The 20,735-nt window shown below is 44.7% G+C and overlaps 1 protein-coding gene across 8 annotated transcripts in view; it reads right to left on the bottom strand.

Annotated features, from left to right (window-relative positions):
- Nucleotides 1-605: 605 nt before the first annotated feature.
- The window catches only part of LOC131592699 (E3 ubiquitin-protein ligase NEDD4-like), a 90,247-nt gene continuing 70,117 nt past the window's right edge, over nucleotides 606-20,735 (bottom strand). For 2 of the 8 annotated variants that reach the window (XM_058864398.1, XM_058864394.1), the window contains 20 exons: nucleotides 19,808-19,867; nucleotides 17,026-17,157; nucleotides 16,443-16,562; nucleotides 15,586-15,783; nucleotides 15,082-15,159; nucleotides 13,685-13,739; nucleotides 13,539-13,595; nucleotides 9,758-9,816; nucleotides 8,407-8,472; nucleotides 7,721-7,950; nucleotides 6,955-7,076; nucleotides 6,123-6,193; nucleotides 5,924-6,019; nucleotides 4,797-4,870; nucleotides 3,731-3,791; nucleotides 3,381-3,440; nucleotides 2,832-2,939; nucleotides 2,431-2,527; nucleotides 2,073-2,145; nucleotides 606-1,110 (listed from right to left, as the gene is read on the bottom strand). In XM_058864398.1, the coding sequence (XP_058720381.1) occupies nucleotides 1,008-1,110; nucleotides 2,073-2,145; nucleotides 2,431-2,527; nucleotides 2,832-2,939; nucleotides 3,381-3,440; nucleotides 3,731-3,791; nucleotides 4,797-4,870; nucleotides 5,924-6,019; nucleotides 6,123-6,193; nucleotides 6,955-7,076; nucleotides 7,721-7,950; nucleotides 8,407-8,472; nucleotides 9,758-9,816; nucleotides 13,539-13,595; nucleotides 13,685-13,739; nucleotides 15,082-15,159; nucleotides 15,586-15,783; nucleotides 16,443-16,562; nucleotides 17,026-17,157; nucleotides 19,808-19,867 (1,920 nt within the window). In that variant the 3' untranslated portion in view covers nucleotides 606-1,007. Of the gene's footprint in view, nucleotides 1,111-2,072; nucleotides 2,146-2,430; nucleotides 2,528-2,831; nucleotides 2,940-3,380; nucleotides 3,441-3,730; nucleotides 3,792-4,049; nucleotides 4,148-4,796; nucleotides 4,871-5,923; nucleotides 6,020-6,122; nucleotides 6,194-6,954; nucleotides 7,077-7,720; nucleotides 7,951-8,406; nucleotides 8,473-9,757; nucleotides 9,817-13,538; nucleotides 13,596-13,684; nucleotides 13,740-15,081; nucleotides 15,160-15,585; nucleotides 15,784-16,442; nucleotides 16,563-17,025; nucleotides 17,158-19,807; nucleotides 19,868-20,735 lie in introns of those variants that run through there. The other 6 variants (XM_058864399.1, XM_058864395.1, XM_058864400.1 and 3 more) reach the window with 4 other exon arrangements.

Here is a 20,735-nt window from a genome sequence, read left to right on the forward strand (position 1 = left end):
TGGGAAGGAGTAAAATCCCATTAATGTTTATGCTCAAACCAGGTCTGCCTTCCCAGTGGTACAGAAAGTGCCTTCAGAGTCAGTGCCATTAGAAATGAACAACCCCAGTGTTAATTAGGTTCATTAGCAAGTGCACACAAACAGGAGCCAGAACAGAGCTGTGTTCCAGAGTGCCAGATTTCATTCAGAACGCCTCCGTTGCAAACAGGAATGAGGAAAGGATGGAAAACCAATCACTGCACAGAGAGAATGACAGGGTTCAGCACGTTCTCCTGGAAGGCTTAATGCCAACCCCAGCCCAGATGCTTTGTAGCACATGTACAGCTTGGCAGTAGCAAGGCAGTTTCGGTAGAACAGAGATCTGGACATGCTGTGTCAGGGCTCTGCTGTGCCTTGACACTCTTCTAGTACTTATACAAAAACGCAACATCCAGCCCATACTTCTGGATACAGAACAACAGTGATGTGCTTAATGAAGAGAGCTGCTTTTGAGAGACAGCCCATGGAGAGAAAGCTTCCAACAGCGCTTTCTCCTACTCTGAATGGTTTACGAACACAAGGTTCAACGTGCCTTAAAAAAAGTCTGAAATTAAGAAAAATGCTCATTTTTTCCAAGTATATGATATTTAATTGTAATGAAATAAAATCTGAAAATGTCTAAAGCAATTAAGAAGTAAACATGAGTTGTAATACTATACCTGTAAAATGATTAATTCCATTCATTGTCATTAGAAATTGTGTAAAATATTTATTAAGGGCTTTGCCTACAGAGGCACAACATAAATAGAGTAAGTCCTGCTGAAATGTGATCAGTTCGCAGCTGCTGCGGGAACATCAGCAAGGCCACCCCAGGTGACAGTCCCAGCCTCGGGGCTCGGCCCCTGCGCTGCCAGGGTTTGCTCCAGAGCCCAGCGCCGGGCAGCTGCTATGCCACAGTCCCTTGGAGTCCCTCGGGCAGGTGCCAAAGCCAGCAAAACATGCTTGGAGAGGGAACGGCTCCTGCAAAGTTAATCCACCCCTTCAAACCCTTGGGCATTCTCCACGGCCATGAGGAGCTTCTCCCGCAGGTCTTCAAAAGATTCATACAGAGGTAAGTCTAGGCGGTTAAAGCTGGAAGGGACAAGGAAAGAGTCAATAATCCATGGGAAAATAGAGTTTTAAAGAACTAGAAAAGATGAAATGATTAGGGGTCTCGGATTAAGAATGCAGCTTGTGGTCCACAGAGTTCCCTGCACACCACACCTGCCCAAGGTGAGCTCTCCAGTAACTGTGTGCTGCCTTCCTTTGCAAAGCTGGAAGCAGGAATTTGGTAAAAATCGCTTAGGAGAGGGGAAAAAAGCCAACAGAAAGCCCCTCACTACATTTAGATGATGGAAAACAATCTTTGTCAAAAGATTTCTTGCTGATTTCTTGAGGCACAGCAAAAATATTCTGGATTTAGTGGACAGACCCTTTGCTCTCTAAGGGGAAGAGATGAAACATCCAAGAGAAAATCTTTCAAAGGTAAAAGGGTAAAAGCTAGCAGAGAACTGGAACACAAAGAGGATGGGCTGATTTTGGAGTGTGTTCAGGGTAGTATTGTGATTTTGTTTGGTGGGTTTTGTGCTTTTGTCTTCAGGTTTGTTTTTTATATTAAAGCTCATTATTCTATAGAATGATTAGTTTCACAGAGAGATTCCCCAGTCTGTACTGATAGTCTGTATAATAGTTTTCCAATTCAGCACAATTTTTCTTTGAAAAGCCACATTCCTGAAATGTAAGAGAGCAAGATAAATTTGTGCTGAATGCTTTCCATGTCTGCAAAATCTATAAACCAGGGTTAAATTATAACCTTACATTTGTTTTGAATTCTGCAATGATTTATGTGCTTTCTATGGCTGTTTGGTGATGTCTGACTTGCTGTAGTTCATTACATCCATTTACTAGGATGTAGGAAATAAACTAATATCCTTCAGTTTCTCAGTTTGTGAAGGCACTGGGGACCCACAGGATCAACTGCAGCAGTGTGGCCCTTCTGGCAGGAGCAGCTCTGGAATTTATGCTTTGGTGAAATTTATGCTTTGGTGACTTACCAGGTGTGAGCTCGGGGCAGCTTATCAGGACTCCCCCACTGCTCTATTGTAAACAGCTGAGGACCATTTGAACCTGGGTGAAAATGAAAACCGTATGAAACAGAAATTGCTGGACACTACCGAAACCACCTAAACATTATTTTTGACATGAAATGTTGGCATCAATCGTGGGCCGGATTTTTCACCCGTTCCAGGTACATTAGAGCAATACGAATGCGGTTCTTTCTTTCCGAGCCCCGTGAGTTGGTTTCAGAGCTTGGTCATGCCAAGGAAGTGAGCTCGGAATCAGCATTTAAAACTCAGTGCTGCGGGGGGGTCAGAGGTTGGCTGGATTCCCATCATGCCACGAGCAGCTCACCATAAAGTTCAGCAAATCCGTTCATAGGCACGCGTGATGTCCCGGTCACAAACTGCAGGAGCCGGATCCGTTTCTCAGCATCCATCAGCAGAACAGCCTGTTGGCAAATGGACACCACTGGCCTCAGCCTCCTACCCTGGCCTGGATGGGCCGGGCTGAAGAGCAGCCCAGAGCCAGCAGGAATGACCTTTGTATGAGCCAAGCCTTCGGGACAGAGTGGATTGTCTCTGCTCCAGGTAGCATCTGTGGGCTGCTCTGGCACCTGAGTGAGGTGACAGCAGATCCTGCCCCCAGCATAACACCCTCCTCATTCTTAGCAGTTTTCATAAAGAAAAATGATTGCAAAAAAGGGGCAATAACTTTGACTTACAGGACCAGTCAGAGGTGGTACCCAGTCTTACCTTCCAGAACCACTGGATAACGGGATGATTTGGGCAGTAACCATTCTTGTAGATGGTGTGTTGTCTCCAGTCATTGACATCGACGTCACCAAGGCCACACATCAGTAACTGCAGGGAAGCAGAACGGTGGGATGTGAAGGAGTGTGTTTCCCTGCACTCACAGGGTAACAAGGTGTCACTGCCCCTTTGGTCATTTATGCACACAGGGAGGGGAGAGTCCCAGTTTCTTCCCACAGTGTTCCAGCTACTGGAGAATGGCTGCACAATGACACCATGTGACAGCAACTTCCATGTGTTTGCCTCAAATGTGACTGGCACTGACCCACCAAGCTACTTCCAGAGGCACACCCCAACCACCTCCCCGAGTAACTACAGTTCTTTCCACGTCATGAATAGATTTATTAATTAGGAAGAAACATCTGATTTCCAACTCTGAGCAAGGCAGCTGTGTCTGCGCATTCCCTAAGGGAGAGGGATGGATAACTGAAGAGCCCAGAGCATGGCACATCTGTCAGAGAACTGTCGGCTTGGGGCACCAAATTGACTCACCTCTAGTTCATTCTCATCAAAAATTTTAATCAGATCAATCGGAAGCAGTTCTGTGAATCCCTAAAAAGAAGAGCAAAGTTAAAACTCTCATTCCACATAAATTCTAATTAAAAACATCAATGACCAAATTCCTTCAAGCTCAAATAATTAAACTTGAAAGAGAATGACCTTATGCTCATAAGGGAAAGATGATATATTCTTACACAAGATAAAACTGTAAAATCATAAAACATTAAGTATTCTATTTGCATTCTGTGCCAAGCTCCCTTTACACACACAGCAGTGAGTTAAGAAATCTGTTAGAAAAAAAATCCCTATTTTTGTGAAAGAAAGGAGCTACAGAACCTCACCTCCAGAAAGGCATTCATTTGTTTCTGCACTCTGTTGACAAACCGCCACTGGATGACCAGGCTGCAGAAAGAAACAAAAGCCCATCAGAAAAACAAACTCATTACCAGGTCTCAGCCAAGTGTTCTGAGGTTTCAGCAACCCCAAGTGCTTTCAGTTTGTCATTTACAATTTCAGCAAGTTCAGGTAACTGAGCAGCTTTCACCAGTTGATCCAATTTATTGGCTGGTGACTTGAGTGAATTTTGGAGAAACAAACCAAAAACCCCAGTGACTATGACCAGATCACAGTGGGAATATTTTCACTCCTGTAGGTACCTACGTGAGCAGACATTTTATTCTTCCAGAGCACTGAGTAATTAAAAATTCCCAGCAAAGTCTGCAAGCTCTGAGGAGAGCTGTCAGGACACAGCACCTCGCCTATAAATAAAGAAATACACTGCAGCATCAAAGGGACACCTTGCTTTCAGTACCAGCCACCCACAGCACAAACACCTCACAGGTGCAGGCATAAAAAATCAATTCCAGGCATGGTCCAGATCCAGGCATTGGAAATTAATTACCAATTTGCATGAATGTAGCAATTTTAATGTCTTTCACCTTGGAAAAGACCCTGATTTAAAATGCCAGCAGGTATAAGTGAATTTTGCATTTTACATCCTGGTAGGCAGAAGAACAGAGAAAGCTGAAAATTACACCTAAATTCAGATTTGGCCAATTTTTGGTAGGAGCACTGGCAATGGAATCCTGGCTCTGGTCTGTGACTGGCAGAGGAGGACAATGGGATAAGGGCCAGGCTGGAGATCATCTTCTGGCTCATCTGAGCTAGATGTTAAGAGAAGCGTGTTTCCATGGGGAGGAATTTCAGGAGAACAAAGCATGTAATTTAATTTACTCTTTGTTCTTATATCTCACCAATATAACCAATAGTAACAGTAAGATTTTTTTTTTTTCCCCCAAATGATCTCTGATGCTCTTGTGGAGTACAAAGTTTAGGAATTGCAGCAGGGTCAATTGTAACTACAACTGCTCTTTCTTACTCCAAGGCATATTCCATAATGATACTTACTCAATGTATTCCCGCTTGTTTTCATTTGTTACCATGATTTCGGACCCATTGGGCTTCAGGTCCACTTGATATGTCTGTATTTCAGAAGACCAAAAAACCTGTTATTTGAGGACATCTTTCTCCCAGAAGCCACTCTCCCTGAGCAGCATTTCACAAGCAGTATCAGGAAATCATAAGTAAATTGATTTACACTTTGGAACAAACTTGCATTGACAGAAGGGAAAACTGGCAAAGAGGGGCCGTATAATAATTATAATTATTATTTATAATAATGAAATTATATATTTATATAAAATATAACCAAAAATATGTACTTTATATGTACAAAATTTTAATAGTTATTATTTATAATAAAAGAAGCTAAATCACATATTGAAACTGCCCAAAGCCAACCAGTGTATTACAAAACCTTTCTATTCTGTGGCTTCAATACTTTCCCTATGTAATACTTTCTCCATGTAATCCATAACTTTATATTGCTTCAGGAAAAAGGCAGTAAGCACTGGAAAGTGGATCAGAATGTTTTGGACACGACTTTGAGTGCATGGTTTGAAATGTTTCAGTCAGTTTTTATAAAAGGCTCTATAGTCCCAGGTCAAGTTGTACCTGGAGCCAGGATCTAGCTCTCAGAAGCAAACAAAGGGAAGACACTAGAAAAGGTCATAAAAGGTCATAAAGGACATAAAAACTTCTAAGCAAATTAATTTGATGTCTACAACATTTTCATTTGTAATGGACTGTGATGCTATGAAACCTGGCAGCTTCACCCTGCTGTACCAGCTGTTTCTGTGACAGGCACTGCAGAGAGGACCTCCCTGGTCATTCTGCCACTCTCCTCTGAGAACACCTTCAACCTCAGAAACCCAAACAGCCCCTGGGCTCAGACCATGTCCCAGCTGGACTGTGGCACACCTTTATTCTCCTCATTGCAAGTATTTTATTCAGCTGTGTATCCTGCTTGTCGCAGAGATGTCGTGGCTCCCTGACAGGAATGTGGCACCCCCAGTCCCAGCTGGGAACACAGAAGCTGAAGGCTGCTCAGTGCATTCGCCACCATGAGACTCTGCTCAGTACTCAGGTACTTGTTGGCAATAACCAGTTCTAAGATGTAAATAACCTTTACATACCTGTCCAAAGTTTTCCTCATCTATGCAAAACATGAGATCCAGCTCCGTAGGGTCATTTTCCAGGATCCACTTCAGAGAGTTGTAGTATTCGCTATCCTAGGGCAGATCACAATTAGGCAATTTGAAAATAGGCAATTAGTGCAGAGTTGTAGAAACCCATGGGTCTGTGAGCACTGGCACGGGTTAAATGGGGTCTTACCACTGACTCCATGTCCTTCAGAGTTATGGGCTTCCCCAGCATCATCTTGTAGAAAGGTCTGATGAAGAAGCCTGTGAGAGAGGAGAGCGTTACCTGCCCTGCTCTGCACCTGCACATTCCATGAAGGTACAACTGCTTGGGGCCACCACCCCTGGCATTTCCTGTTACCTCCTGACTGTAACAGTCCTGCAACTGCAACAGCATCAAAGCAGCTCAGGTGTATTTAGGCACAGAAGGTCCAGTTTTTCAGTTTCAACAATTATCCACCAACTGCCATACTCCACTGACCACCCTAACATTAATGGCAGAGAGAGCCAAAAGCTGGGGAATTGAGCTCAGGGCACTCTATCCCATGTAAAATCACTACTCCTCTCTCCAAGGAATTGCCTGAAGAGCAGCCTGGTGAGCTTCCTCTGCTCAGGACTCCTCTGCTTCTTTTGCTGCACCAGGGCTCAGGAAAATCTGGTCAGTAATGTCTGCCTGGTGTGAGATTTCAAAATGAAGCAGAAATTCTAATTAAATCATTCAGCAATAATTTTACGTATCAAAATATGCTGCAGTTGACCCCCCTAGTTTGGCTGCAGGTTTGTATGGAAATGTCTGATACAAATTCCATGCTTTTCCTCTAGGAACAGTGCTCGTGCTGGTTCTGGAGTTTCAACTTGAGTGGAGAAAGGAGCAAAACTTTGTATGAAACCCACTTGTTGTAATTTTGTGAATTACCATTCAAGTCTCAACAGTGTCAGTCCTAGACTGTCCCCAGAACCTGGGGCTCTCAAGCAGGTGCATTTCCTTCCCCAAAGCCCAGGGGCAGCAGCAGAGCAGGACTCACCGTCCAGCAGCTTCCCGTGGTACACGGCCAGGCCGGCAACCCGGCCAATGAACGTGAAGTACGACAGATGGTCTTCGTTACAGAGACCTGAATTAGGATTAATCTGAAGTGTATAGTTGTCCCTTTTTTGGGGAAAGAAAAAAAAACAGCTAAAGAACCAAGTCTTTAAATAAGCAGATACTCAGATATGTTAATAAATAACTTGTGCTTGGGACATCTCCCTCCAACAGCATTGTGGAGCTGTGTCCAAGTCCTTTCCAGTCTGTCCCACCACGGAGGCACCGAGGGCTGACACAGCAGCAAACCAAACCCACTGTGAGCAAGAGATGCCCTCTCTCCCTTGCACTAGTGGATTACCCCAAGGTTTTAAAGCAGGGCAGCCCCCAGTTTAAAGTTTAAAGGGAGGCCACTGCTGGGGAGCTCCTGCAGTGTGAACGGGCAGCTGCGTTCCGAGCTCGCTCTACAGCAGTGCTGCAACTCTGGGCACCAGAGGAAAGAGGCTTTTCTGTGACATTGGTCCCTTCACCATTACAGGCCTCAAAAAGTGCAGTTTTGCTGCCCTGGATATTGTCTGAGCAATGGAAATGTTTTCTGGGTCCTCAAGGACAATTCCAGAGGCTCTCTGAAGGGCAGCAGGAGCAGGACAGTGGGGCTGCCCAGGGCACCCCGGGAAGGAGGAGGAGCTGCTTCTGCCCAGAGCAGCTTTGCCTCTTGTGCAAAATGTAATGTATATCCCTTGAGAAAACAAATATTAATGGACACTTACGTTGCTGAGTATTCAAAGAGACCATAGTAAGGGTTAAACATCTCCTTGGACAAGAGAAAAAACCATTCTCTGGCCACACCTCCATAGTCAAGTCCTTTTTCTGACTCAAATTCAATCCAGAGTCTGGCTTTTAGTACATCAGGTCTCTTCACAGACATGATTCTTCTGTAGGACTCCTCAAAAATGTTATTTCTGTGTAATTTCATCTCAAATCTGTTGGGTATGTCAGCCTGTGTCAAAGAAGATTAGATTGTCCTTGTTAGTCTCAAGAAGGAAGTCTTTGGGCAAATTACTGACTCAGTGACAGATCAGACATCTGGTGTTCCAGCTCCCCGTGTTTTTACTTCCCAGTGCTCTCACAGCCCACAGGTTGAGAGCATGGCAGGAACTGGGCCAGTTCCAGAACAGTGCTGCAGACTTCTATGATAAATATTTGATGAAAATGACAAGAAAAGTATCAAACAAAACAAAAAAGGAGAAAGATTGACTGTGCTCTATTTTAAGGGCATTTGCATTTATCTAGAAAAATATGAGTCTTAAAGACTTTAAAAAGCTTTTTGTTGAGAAACCCATCAAATTCAAACTTTGCTTTGTGTTTTTGGTTCCCACATGAGCCCTTGAGGAGCAGCACAATGGAGTGACCTGGCAGGTGTGTCCTGCAGCCCCCCCGTGCTGGTTCTACTCACAGGTTTCTTTAACTTCTTGCGGAAATAGTCGTACTTCTGCTTGAACTCCCTGGAGTACGGCACTGCCTGTTGGGAGCAGCGGGAGGACACGTCATTCCAGCTACTCAGCTGATACCCCACGGTATTTAAGGGAATGCACAGCCCTGCTACCCACACATTGTGCTATGGGCTCCCCTAAACCCACCCAGAAGGGACAGCAGCCAGGAGAGATCTAAAAATCCCCCAAAATGATACCATTTTACTCTGAAGATAATATGACTTTACTACAGCTGTTAAATATTCTTTCTACATGTTTCCTTTATTTAAACCCAACACAAAATGCAATTTAAGTAATTCTGTTTTTCATGGCACCAGAAATATTATTATTGAAAACATTCAGATGAATCCTTAGTGCTTCTGTGAAATGGATTAGCTCCTGCTTTCCCTTAAAAACCAACAAACGAACCACTGTCAGTCACTCAAGGGACCATGAGCATTTCATTTCCTTCAAACAAACTTTCTCAAACAGTCTCTCTCATTTATGCTCAGCACTTCTGGGGAGAGGCCTATTAACATTTGGCACAGTGCTGTGTGTGAGGATCTCCAGTTTTAAATGTCTGAAAAATGGGTAAATCCCCCTAAAAGCAACTATGGTCAAACAAGCGACTATTACTGATATTATTACTAAGCAATTGGAATTACACTGTGCAGCAGGCTCATCTCCTTTGTTCTGAAACTCTTGAAGGTCACAAGGATTTACCCAGAATAAAAAGGCACAGGAAACATCTTGGGATTGGAAGTCTGATCACTCAGAATTACCATAACCTGGCATAATCCAGCATAAAACCAGCATAAAAAGTCAAAGAATCACTCTTTGATATTTTAAAAATTTGATACTGAAGTAAAATGCTGTGTTTATATTTTTCTAAGGCTGATATTCTGACACCTCTGTTTACCTGCAGGAGGTTTTATGTCTCTTAAACTGACAGACCCATTTTTGTCTATTTTTTTTTTTTCACACTTTGAATCCACATAGGGCCACCTCTCTCCTCCCAAGTGTAAAGAGATTTTCGTTGTCCAGAGATTCCAAAGAAACAGAACAATGTGTCAGCTCAGTAAAGTCCTACTGTCAGTAACGACCCAGGTAAGGGGTAAATAGGAGCACTTCTCCTTGGGCCTCCCCAAACCCTGAACAATCTGGGAGGCTGCCCTGAACTTGGTGTGACATTCCCAGCTTCTTCTGACTTAGGATGTGGAGCAGAAGAGCTCCTGCTCCTCCTAGGCTGCCCACCCCTGATGTGGGGAGCAGGCAGAGCATTTAATGGAAGCAGTTTAATGGGCATTTAATGGAAGATCCCACAGCAGTACTTACTGGGCCCGTGATGGCTGGGTTCTGCAGCCTGGGGTCTTCCCACTGCGTAATTTTATTATCTGCAAATAACAAAAGAAACAATCCCATGGTTTCTCTGGTACCACACTGTGAATTTCTGTTGGTTTTTTCTCCCTAGCACTGCTCAGCTCTGTCAGGGTTAGCAAACACTTGTGTCTCCCCACCCTCCCCAGCCCCAACACACTGTTTAGTTGAAAACATTCACTCAAAAACACAGAACTACCCCAGAACCCAGGGAATTTGCACTGCTTTGATGGCAACATCTGCACGAGTGGGTGAACATGTTCATTTGAACATGGGCTGGGATTGGAGATACACGGCCCGACAGGTAAAGGAACCCCAAACTTTTGGCAATGACACCCCAGGTTACTGTTTGGAAATTTTGCATAGACAGCTGAAGTATCATACTTCTAAACTTGGAGGGATTAGCATTTTCCCTAGACTGATTTAATGAGAAGGTAAAGGGAGGCAGAACTGTCCTGTTTTGGTGCAAGAGAACCACCCTGCTACGACCAAGGGAGATGCTTTCCATCTACAGCTTTGAGGAGCACCAGGAGGATGACAGGAAAGGCTCTACAGGACCACGGTGGGACTCCCCTGCCTCTAAGACAGCTGCTCCTCCCAGGATTCTGAACACGACGGAATCACAACAAAACAATGGTGTTGCAACAATAAGACAATGCTCCAAACCCCGTCCCAGGTGCCACCTGCTTTGGCGAGGTGTTGGTCACCCATGGCCTGCCATCCCTCTGTTACTGACACTGCTCTGGGTTAGGGACTGGGTATCAGGAATCAAGATTGCATTTTCCATGTTTCTAGAACTGGAAAAGCCCTGGAAGTTTTGAGCATCCCAAGCTGGTTTAACAGGGACTGAATCTGAAAGGTGCCATTAAGCAAATGTTAAATGGAGAAAATTCTGAAGGATTGCAAGCACATTTCAAGCCATTTGATCTATTAGTTAACTTAATAGTAAAATATTAGTTTACTTCCCTTCACACATTAAAGCTATTGATCACTTATGGGAATGCTGGAGGGCTGCCAGCCTGAGCTCCAGAGACCCCAGAGATGCTGCCAAGGCAGAACCACCCAGCCCAGCCCAGCCCTTTCCATTTTCAACCCCTACACTGGAATTCCCTTCCACAAAGTTCTCTGGTCACTTCTTGACACCAGCAGCCACAAATCACAGTGCCAGTTTTCTGTGAAATCAGAGGTAACACAACTGGAAATGACTGACAATGTGTCAGCTCTTTGCTGTCTGTACTTCTGAGTGCACAACGACACCAACGAATCTCAGCCTCAGTTTATTTTCAGAGTCTTACAGGGACTTCATATTAAAAATGGTCTGGCATGAACAACTCCACCTGGAATTGTAGCTCAGGATTCTTTGTCTTATCCCAAGTGAACATGGATAACAAACTTATGCTTTTTGAAGAACATTTTCAAAATTCTCAACATTTTAAAAAATTTCAAAGATTTGAGTCTTCCCACCAATACAATTCTCTGTCATAATGCAGGCTCTCAGGCCTTTGAGGATTCCCTCTTCTCCCTGCCTTTCTAAGGGGCCCCCTATTTCCCTGAAGTTTGGGACCCCCTGCCAGATACAGAACTCTCACAGCCAGGCATTCCCAGTGCTGATGGCATCAGAAGGGTTGGATTTAGGCACTCTTATCAATACATCACAGGGTGAGATAACTCATGACCAGGTGATGGCATTTTTCATGCCCTTTTCAACCAAAATTCTGCTAATTATTCCTGTTCTGAGTAATACTTTGCAATTCTCTTCACACATCCTCTTCCTGCACACTGCAGTGGCCATTTGCCAGCCTCACTCTCACTTCCCATCCCATTCCAGCAAACCCCTCTCCTGCTTTGCTGCTTCCTGCTGAACTAAGGAGTGCTTCCCCCTAATTCCTTGTGTAAATCACTGATGCATATTGTGACTATCAGCATGTGCTGGTGGATGTGGGCACACTCTGAGGGGAACCCATTCAATGTATCCATCCCCCTTGTCTGTGAATCCCTGGTAACTGTTCAGAAAATGGTTGCAGAATGGTTGTTTTTCCTTGTGATCCCTTCCACCAGGTAGAACAGAGGCTCCCAGGAAGGGCAGCAGTGTGCAGGGAACACCAGGGTGCCATGGAGGGTAAGGTACAGGGGCAGCTGAGGGCCCAGGGAGCCAGGAAAGGGTTCACTGACACACACAGCCTCTGGTACCAGTAACACCTGTGTGCTGCTCTCAGTGCTTCTGCTCCCTGTGAAACAGCACAGAGGCTGTGCTGGCTGCAGGGGAATTCTGCAATTCTTGGAATTCTCCCAAAGATGAGAGAAACATTTCAAAAATAGGACAAACAGCACTGGAGAAGTGTGCAGCAGAGGTACAAAACGTAGCAGGGAAGCAGGACACGACCAGCAGCTGACTCTGGCAGACTTGTCCTGCTGGTTTTGTGTCCTGGCAGTGGCACAGTCCCTGGCCCTCCAGGCCCCCCAGCCCAGCAGTGCTCAGGCACCAGGCTGAGACCAAAGGGACATCTGCTGGAAACAGGCAGCATTACCAAAAGCTTCCCCAAACTTCTGTGAAAAATGCTATATGAGAAGCTAAATCCACTCAGATCAAAAGAGGCTGGAGGGAAAATTCAGATGCACATAAATTTTGCTTTGTTAACAGTTACAAATTCTTTGAGGAAGTCTAATTAATGTATGACTTTAACATTCCACTTTAGGGACTAACACATGCTCAAATAGCTTCAGGAGACTAAAAAATTAAAGACTTTTAAGAGAGATTGGGAGGCCCAGCAGTTACACAGGTGTTTTAAATGGGACAATTTTATCCTGTGACTCCTTAGTGGCAGCAGTTTAAAATCAATGGCCATAGTTACATTTCCAGATCTCTGTTGGGAAAAACAATTACAGAAGGGATAAAGGATAACTCTGTACTGAAGTTTGGAAGAGGTTCATCGGGTGCTTGACAAGTGTATTTCCAATGTTTAGTTAAAAGTATTTATTCCATTTCAAAATTGTTATTACTTTAAAGGCAGTCTTTTAATAATGACTTAACACTGTCATCTCTATGGATGAGCGTGGGAGTCAGTGAAACTGAGGGACAAACCTAATTCTGTCAAACATGGCTAAGTTTAGGTTTTAACTCTCTGTGCACCCTCCTCTGATGGTTATGAGAGGTAACAATGGCTGTGAAGAAATGTCTCAGTATAAGTCTTAAAATCTCAAAAAAAAAACCCAAACAAACAAAAAAAAAAAAAAAAAAAAAAAAAAGAGAAGACCCAGGCCAGCCTTTGTGGGTGGCTTTGTTTCCAAACACCAACAAAACTCACACAGCAGTTCTGAGATGCTCTAGGAAGACAAATCTACAATGAAACATCACTTACACTAAAACTCCACTAACAGAACTGGAGAATATTAATGGGCTGGTGCAGTTTCACATGCTCTAAATAGGAAATAAGATCAGAATCAGCACTGCCACAGACCTGAAAGCAGAGGAAAGTACTTCTCAGTGCTAATTGCTCCACTGCCTATATGTGGAGCTGTGGCTACAGGATCTTTTCTCATCTTATTTTCTATTCCTAGTGTATATTTTAATTTATTAAGTGCAAATAAGCCATGGGATCATCAACAACAACAACAACAACTCCAAAATATCAACAAGAACAAAAGAAACCACAGAGAGGAAATGTTAATGCTTCACAAGTCAGAGAGGGACAAAGCTTGATGAGCCAATTAAAGCAAGCTTCCAGTGAATGTACAGTACCGTAGGAGGGCACTAAGTCTCTGGTATCAATGTCTCCACATATCAACACCTGGCTTCCTAAATGAAGAGTAAAATCACAAAGCTTTCACTTCAATACTTAGTACCTCCCTTTGTCTATTTGCTCTAGTGCCTGAGTGCTTACTTACTATGGTCTATATAAAATGTTCTTCCATCCAGGTGTATTCTTTCCTCCCAGCCAGGCTGGAAATGGGAAATAAAAACAAAGAAAAGAGAGCGTAAGTGAAGCAGTAGCAGTCTCACACAGCCTGAAGCAGCGCACTGTCCACACCTACTGGACTTGTCTCAAAGATGCTTATGAGGTAGGAAACCCCAAGTGACCAGATGCATAATGGCAAGGCCAGAAATCAAGGCAGACTCAGATTTAGATCATATAGAGGTAACTGAATCCTGCGCAGGGAATATTTTCTAAAGCTTGGAAGTGGAAACCTCTTGCCTCAGGATTCCCACCCATTTCCTGCTGTGGGCAAACAATCACAGAGAACAGATGGTCCATCGTGGCTTAGTTTGAAAGTTTCTGCTCCTACTTCTGAAAGCCATGTGGGTTATTTACTGTAAATGTGTAACCCAGGCTCCCTGTACAGTGGGACAAGAATGTCCTAACCTAGTCCTCAGGGCTTCCCTTTTCATCCGTTCCCTTTTCTCATGTCCCAAGCGCCTGCAGTGCAGAAAGGAGGGCGGATGGCAGGCTGTAGGCAATGCTGGCCAGCCTGGCCTGCCAGAAAATACAGAGGAGAAATTATTTCACTTCAATCTTGTTGGAGAAACTCGTGTTAAATTCTGTAGTCATCCCAGCCTCAATCCAAACCAGGAGGTTTAACTGAGGTGAAATCTGTTACTAATGATCTGTTGCTAGTGACAAGTCAGGCTACCCTGGTTCCACCCCTTGCAGTTAACAGAACAAATTGTAACTGGCCCTTCAGTGCCCCCAAGGTGAACACACACCCCATGTACCTGGACAACTACAAAAGCACAGTGTTTCCTAAAGCCAAAGAGCATTCCTGCTGCTGTGACCAGGCATGTGGCAGCTTTCACACATTACTTTCTACCTTTAAGGTCTGGGGGTATTTTTAAAAACAAAGCAAAGCTCTGCATTTGACATGTCTGTAAATTCCCATTATACCTTGATTGCAAGTAGGACAAAGCTTCTGACATTAAATTGATGATTTGCTCTGCAAAATATGGGGGTTTCATTGAAAAATCAAAATTTATTCCAATTTCTAAATGCTAGAACATGCTGGTGCACTGATGAGAGCTTGCCTGGCACAATCTGCTCTGCTTTTCTCAATCAGTAAATGATTATCTAAAAGCACAGTCAGAGACATAGCCCAGGTAAGGTGTGCAAAGCTCAACACTCCAGTAGAACAGACAAAGGCCATCACAGCCTCCTGGGCTGGCCCTGGAGGGCCTGAGCAAGCCCCAGCACACAGCAGGGCTCCAGAGCCTCCAACAAGGGCTGTGTCCAGAACAGAGCAGAGCCCTGGGACAGCAGGTTAGGTCAGAACGCAGGCACAGCATCACTTACAGGAAGAGGGCCCAAGTCATTGGGGTTCAGAGATGCTTTGGATCTCAAATGCACCGGAAACTTCAGCCGTGGATCCTCCTGGAACACAGGATACACACACAGTATGCAACTGTAAATCCAACAGATCAAGGCAGATCTACAAAGTCAAGCACACAGGGATCTAGAAATCCTCCTATGTTACAGTTATTCCTTTTGGAGAATAGAACAAAACATGCCTCATTAGGATTCCTACAGCGCAGTGAATTTTCTGGTGCTGAGTGAGTTCGGGTGATGTAAGACCTGACGCCATTAAATGTGTGTGTGCTATGTCCAGGGATGTGCTTCAAAAGCCACACGCCTGTTCTTAGGATGCCTGCATTCCACAAGGGCTTTTACATCCACAGACACATTTTTGGCTCTCACAAGCACAAAGACAAGTGCCAGGCTGGAATGGGGTGACATGGGGGCATAGAGGCAGGAGGAGAGACGGGAGCACGGCCCTGGTGCCTCGGCTGGAGCACTTACCCACGTGGTGGTCTTGGTGTTGTGGTCGATGAAGAAGGGGCGGCCGTTCGGGGCGATGCGCATCTCCCAGCCCGGGGGCAGGAAGCTCTGGGCCCCCTTGTGCTGGGGCTTGGGGGAGTTGTAGGGGGATGGCTGCGGGGACTGAGGGTTGGAGAGAGTGTCCTTCACTGCCCTGCGCACCGGAGAGTCCTTCATGCCCTGCGGAGCAGGAAACAGCACCACTGCTCACATGGCACTTGGGGCTGCAAAACCAACCCAACCTGGCTTCACAGCAAACAGCTTCTCATTCCAGATGTAATTAATACTACAATTCAATGCTGGGACTGATTTACTAGAACATAATTAGCTCTATCTGTGCCTTTGAACACACCCAGTCTTTTGCTGTGAAGGACATGGTGTTCTGTGCCTTCCTCTGCAATGACGATGCCCCCAGGATTTACACCTGATTGTACCTTCCCCTGCACCTGCCCTGCATGTGTCCATATTTCATTTTACTAAGGAAAAGACAAAAAGCAGTGTTTTGTGCTTCAGGGCCAGGGTATCTCATTTACAAAAATGCCTTTAAGTGCAAGGCTGTGTGAGCCACAGCTCTTCAAACTCTTAAGCATGAAGAGGAAATCTGAAGAGCTAGCTCTCCTCAGCACAGCCCTGAGTAGCTGAGGCAAGAGTTTGAATCACACTGTCAGAAGTCAAACACACACAGGCTCCGATTGTGTAAGGAGCCACTTCAGCTATTCTTTAGTCACGTCACAGCGAACATCAGTGCACAGCATTTGGAATTACTCTGAAAGAAGTGCAGCCCCTGTTTGAAGGCCAAGGACTGAGGAGTGGCTGCAGGAGCAGTCGGGGGGGCTCACCTCGAGCGGTGCTGACAGGGTGACCGTGGGGGAGCTGAGGCTGCGGGGCCGCCGGATCTGTGGCTCGCTCAGGTGGTTGCTGCTGCTCGTGCCCGGCCCCACCATCCCATCCTCGGCGAGCTGTGCCAGAGCAAAGCCAGGTCACAAACGTCACAAACGCTGCCCGTGAGTAGGACATGTTCAAGCTGATGTCACTGTTATCATCACTACTGCTCTTCTTAACCCTATTTCCTTAAAGGCCAGGTATTCAATGTAATTCCACGGGAAGGGCCAAGAATGTCTGGTTCTATTAATGGCTCAAGCCAACTTTCAAATTCACTCCAAAGAACACATTCGCCTCCTTTTAAGAGCTCTTCAGCACCTCTGGAAATTCATTCCCTAGCAGCAATCACCTTAACCCGTGCCTTGACATAATTAAAAGTAACCAAAACCATCCTAAACTGTTGCAGCTTTTTATGATTCATCTGTATTGTCATGACAATGCTTAGGGTTTTTCCTTTAAATTTCAGCTTTCTGGAAGCTGCTGCAACTGAAATGACCCCTAGCCAAGCCAAGTGTTTTCTCCCTGGGTGCAGCACGGTACCTGCATGATGGGCCGTGTCCACGTTGTGGTCCGGTTGTTGTGGTTGACGTAGTAGGTCCGGCCCTTGGCGTCCTTGCGCTCCTCCCAGCCCGAAGGTAAGCCAGGCGTGGTGTGCACGTAAGCCACAGAAGGCTGCTCAGGCAAGAAATCACTCAATTCTTATTTTATAATAGCTAAAAAACATTTCAAAGTCTGTTGTTCGTAAAAAAAAAGCAACTTACACTCTTCTTAATCACAACAACCATATGGAAAAATCTGGTTTCTGATTTAATTTCATTCAAGCTCTTTGTCACATGCCTTTGAAGCAAATAATTTTTTTTCTTCCAAGAGATCTTTTGGGTCAGTCTGACACAGACAAGTTTATATGCCTTCAAACATTCTATTTTATTACACATAATGACAAAAAAGAACTTTATGTTTTAACAAGCTTTCTTTAAAAGGCTGGGGTTTCTTCCTTTTAACAGGATGGATGAGTAAGAGTTAAATAAACCTGCAGCCAAAATCTCCCAAGTCCTGTTCTCTTCTTTACCCCAGGGTGTCTTGAATCAGTTGCCAGAAACTACTGTGGGTTTAGAAAGTTAATTTTAGCCATTTTGCTCTGTCACAAATGCTGCACTCAGGGCTCTGTGCCCCGACAACAGCAGATAACCCCAAACTGGAGCCTCAGCATGACAAAAACTTTCAGTAAAAGCTCCACAAATCAGACCCTGTTCTAGGAGAAGCACACAGGTAACCCAAGTCACATCCTGTTGCCCACAGGAACCGTGTCCCTGGGTGTGGCTGTGTCCTTCCTGCCCCCAAAATACCCAAGCACGAGTTCATACACATGAGCCAGGAACTGGAACCAAGTGGAGAGACTTGCATAATTCAGAGGCTGATGCACTACAAGCTCTGAAGTTTTGCCATGAAACAATAAAGGCCTCTGAAGGCTCCTGCTGAAATCTAGGACACATTCTCTTCCTACCCTCTATATTCCTTGCTCCAGCAAGATAATGAACTTAATTCTTGCTCTTGCTTCATCTTCGTCCGTGTCAGACCCAGAGCAAGTGCCAAAGGCAATGCAGGTGCTGTTTAAAAGCAGAGCACAGTTGACACAAGGAACTGGAGAACTGCAGGGATAATCAAGAAAGGAAAGGAGAAGAGATACTGCATGTGTCAGGAAGCTGACATACCCCAACAGGGAACAGAAAACAGAGGGAAACACATGAAGAATCCAAGTACAGACTCTCAGACTCATTTCCCTCTCTCCTGAAGAGCCAAGGACTATTTTCCCTGTGCTGGTTCACAGAGCTGGCAGGCCACGAGGAGAACACCTTGCCCAGGCTGTGCCAGTGGCCAACCCATCTGCCAGGGGTCAAGAAGGCCACAGGCAGGGCTGCAAAGAGCCCCCAGTGTCTCACTCACAGCTCAGAGCTGGGGACAAGGACACTACTGCTGGGCCTGAGCTGGGGGTACTGCTCCAAGGAGGGCCTTTGGAGGAATTCTGAAGGCAAAACCAAGGTGACCAGAGCCTTTTACTGCTGACAGGTTGTTGGTCTGTGAGCCTGAGGCGCACAAAGACCCAAGAGAATGCAGCCTTTGAAGACAAAGGATTCAGACCACGAATCCTGCACGGATTTGGGACTCTGGGTGTAAATGCTCCACAAAGACAAGGGGGGGATGAGTGACTGCAGCATGATGAGCTAAAACATCTTGGTACAGCTGCACTAATAATGAGTCACCAATGTTTGAACTCAGTTATTTGCAGGGAAATATTAATATTTTGCTTTAAAAAGTCTAACCAAGACAAGATGCTCTGCCAAGGGAGTAACACTGCAGTGCAGGTTTATCTAGCACAATTAACTAACTATTAATGAGTCAGACTAATGAGTTAGACTTTGCTATTTGCAAGTGTTCTCCTCTGGTTCTAAAATTAAAAAACACTGAATAGAGACAGTATTACAGAATGATGCATCAACGCCCAAAGTAAGACTTATTTATTTCCCAGATGTAAATAGCAATTTATACCAAGTATAAATTAAATTTCTTTCTCTGAAACAAATTCTCTAGGAGGGCATAAATTCATAAAAGCTATTTATGATAGTTACTGTAAATTATTTCCATGAAATAACTCACTTCAGACTGACAGTTAATTAGGTTAAAGGTTCAATATATATAATTTGGTTAAAGTTCAATATAGATTAAACCCACTTTCAGCAAAGCACATCAAGAATTTCATGGGATGGTCAAACTGTAGTCTTGGACTGCTGAGGAACTGCTGGAAAATGAAGCTGGCATTCAGTAACACCATTAAGAGCTCTGTGCTATATCACTGTACCCCCAAGGCTCTCAAATTAAGACCAACTTTAAGAATTAAAATTAATTAGTCTATGGAAAGTAAAGGAAGACAGATACAAGATGCAAACACAGATACACATACAATGATTGGATGTCTGTAATCACCGCTGCTTCCAGCGTCCCTTTTTAAAGAATTAGCTGTTGTAGCTTTCATTTTTCAGGAGCCCATGGCAGCTCCTTAGTGAACAGCTTCATCATAATTCAATGTCACATCCATGTCCCTAAACCATGCCAGTATTTGCAGGCAACTGCAGTATTTTGAGAAAATTTGAGACAAAAATATATAAGTTTTCATTCAATACCTGTATTTCACTCAACACATTGCTGCTTTTTCTTTTCTTTTTTTTTTTAAAAAAAGTACATTGTACCTCATTGTACAAGACCTAAATGTCCCCCCGTCTTAGTTAGAGATAGTGATAGAGTTAGATGATAAGAGTTTTATTACCGTTGGCTCCTCTCCCCCTGTGACAGTTGAAGAACGGGCTCTCCTAGAGGGACCATTCTGCTGTTGAATGATAATTAACGTTACACACATTCACTGAAGAAGGTCACAGCTTACTGTCACATCTTTAGGAGCATTTACATTTACTGAGAGAGAGCAGTTAGATGGATAATAGCAAATCTGAAAGGCATCAGTGGCTGGTAACCAAGCCAGAATCCCAGAGGAGCGCTGGATTTAGGAAGAACATGTACTCAGCTGCCAGAAATGATCATTAGCTCAGGAAGGATGAAATGTGGTTAAGATCAGGTGAGATGATGTTTTAGGGCAATGCTCTCAGTGCTCAGATTTGAACACTCAGGAGATGAGGAGTGTCCCTGAAGCAGAGGAGGAGGAAGGCTGTGCCCAGCCCCACGTGCCAGCCCCCGGCTCCAGCAGTGCTAAAGGCAGCGAGAAAGCAGCACAGCAGCCTCGTCCCCCCTGCAGTCAGGCACAGAGAGCACTGCAACCCACCCCAGTGCTCACCCCCTGAGCCAGGGATGTGCCTCAGCTACACTCAATAACTGCTACAGCACGGCAAGAGTCCAGCCTAGAGAAAACCTCTGTGCTTTCTGGAAACGTTTGCCCAAGAGCAGTAGAGGGAACAAGCAACACAGAGACAGCAGCTTCGGTAACAAACTCCTTGGTGTTGCAGATTCACATGGGACATACTTAGAACTTTTTAAAAATGAAAAAAAGAAAAACTCTTGGAAGAAAAGCATAATCTTTTGAAATATTCTTTTGCAATCTGACCAGTTTTATTCAAAAGCACACCTTGCACACTCCTATTTTAAGTGGTGTCTCTTTACCTACAGCTGAGAGGTGGCTGAGAGAACAAACCTGCCACCTCTGCAACCCTTGCACGTGGGCTGTAGGAGAGGCACCACTTTCTGTC

Source organism: Poecile atricapillus, chromosome Z (genome assembly GCF_030490865.1).
Source record: "Poecile atricapillus isolate bPoeAtr1 chromosome Z, bPoeAtr1.hap1, whole genome shotgun sequence".
NCBI classification, from domain to species: Eukaryota; Metazoa; Chordata; class Aves; order Passeriformes; family Paridae; genus Poecile; species Poecile atricapillus.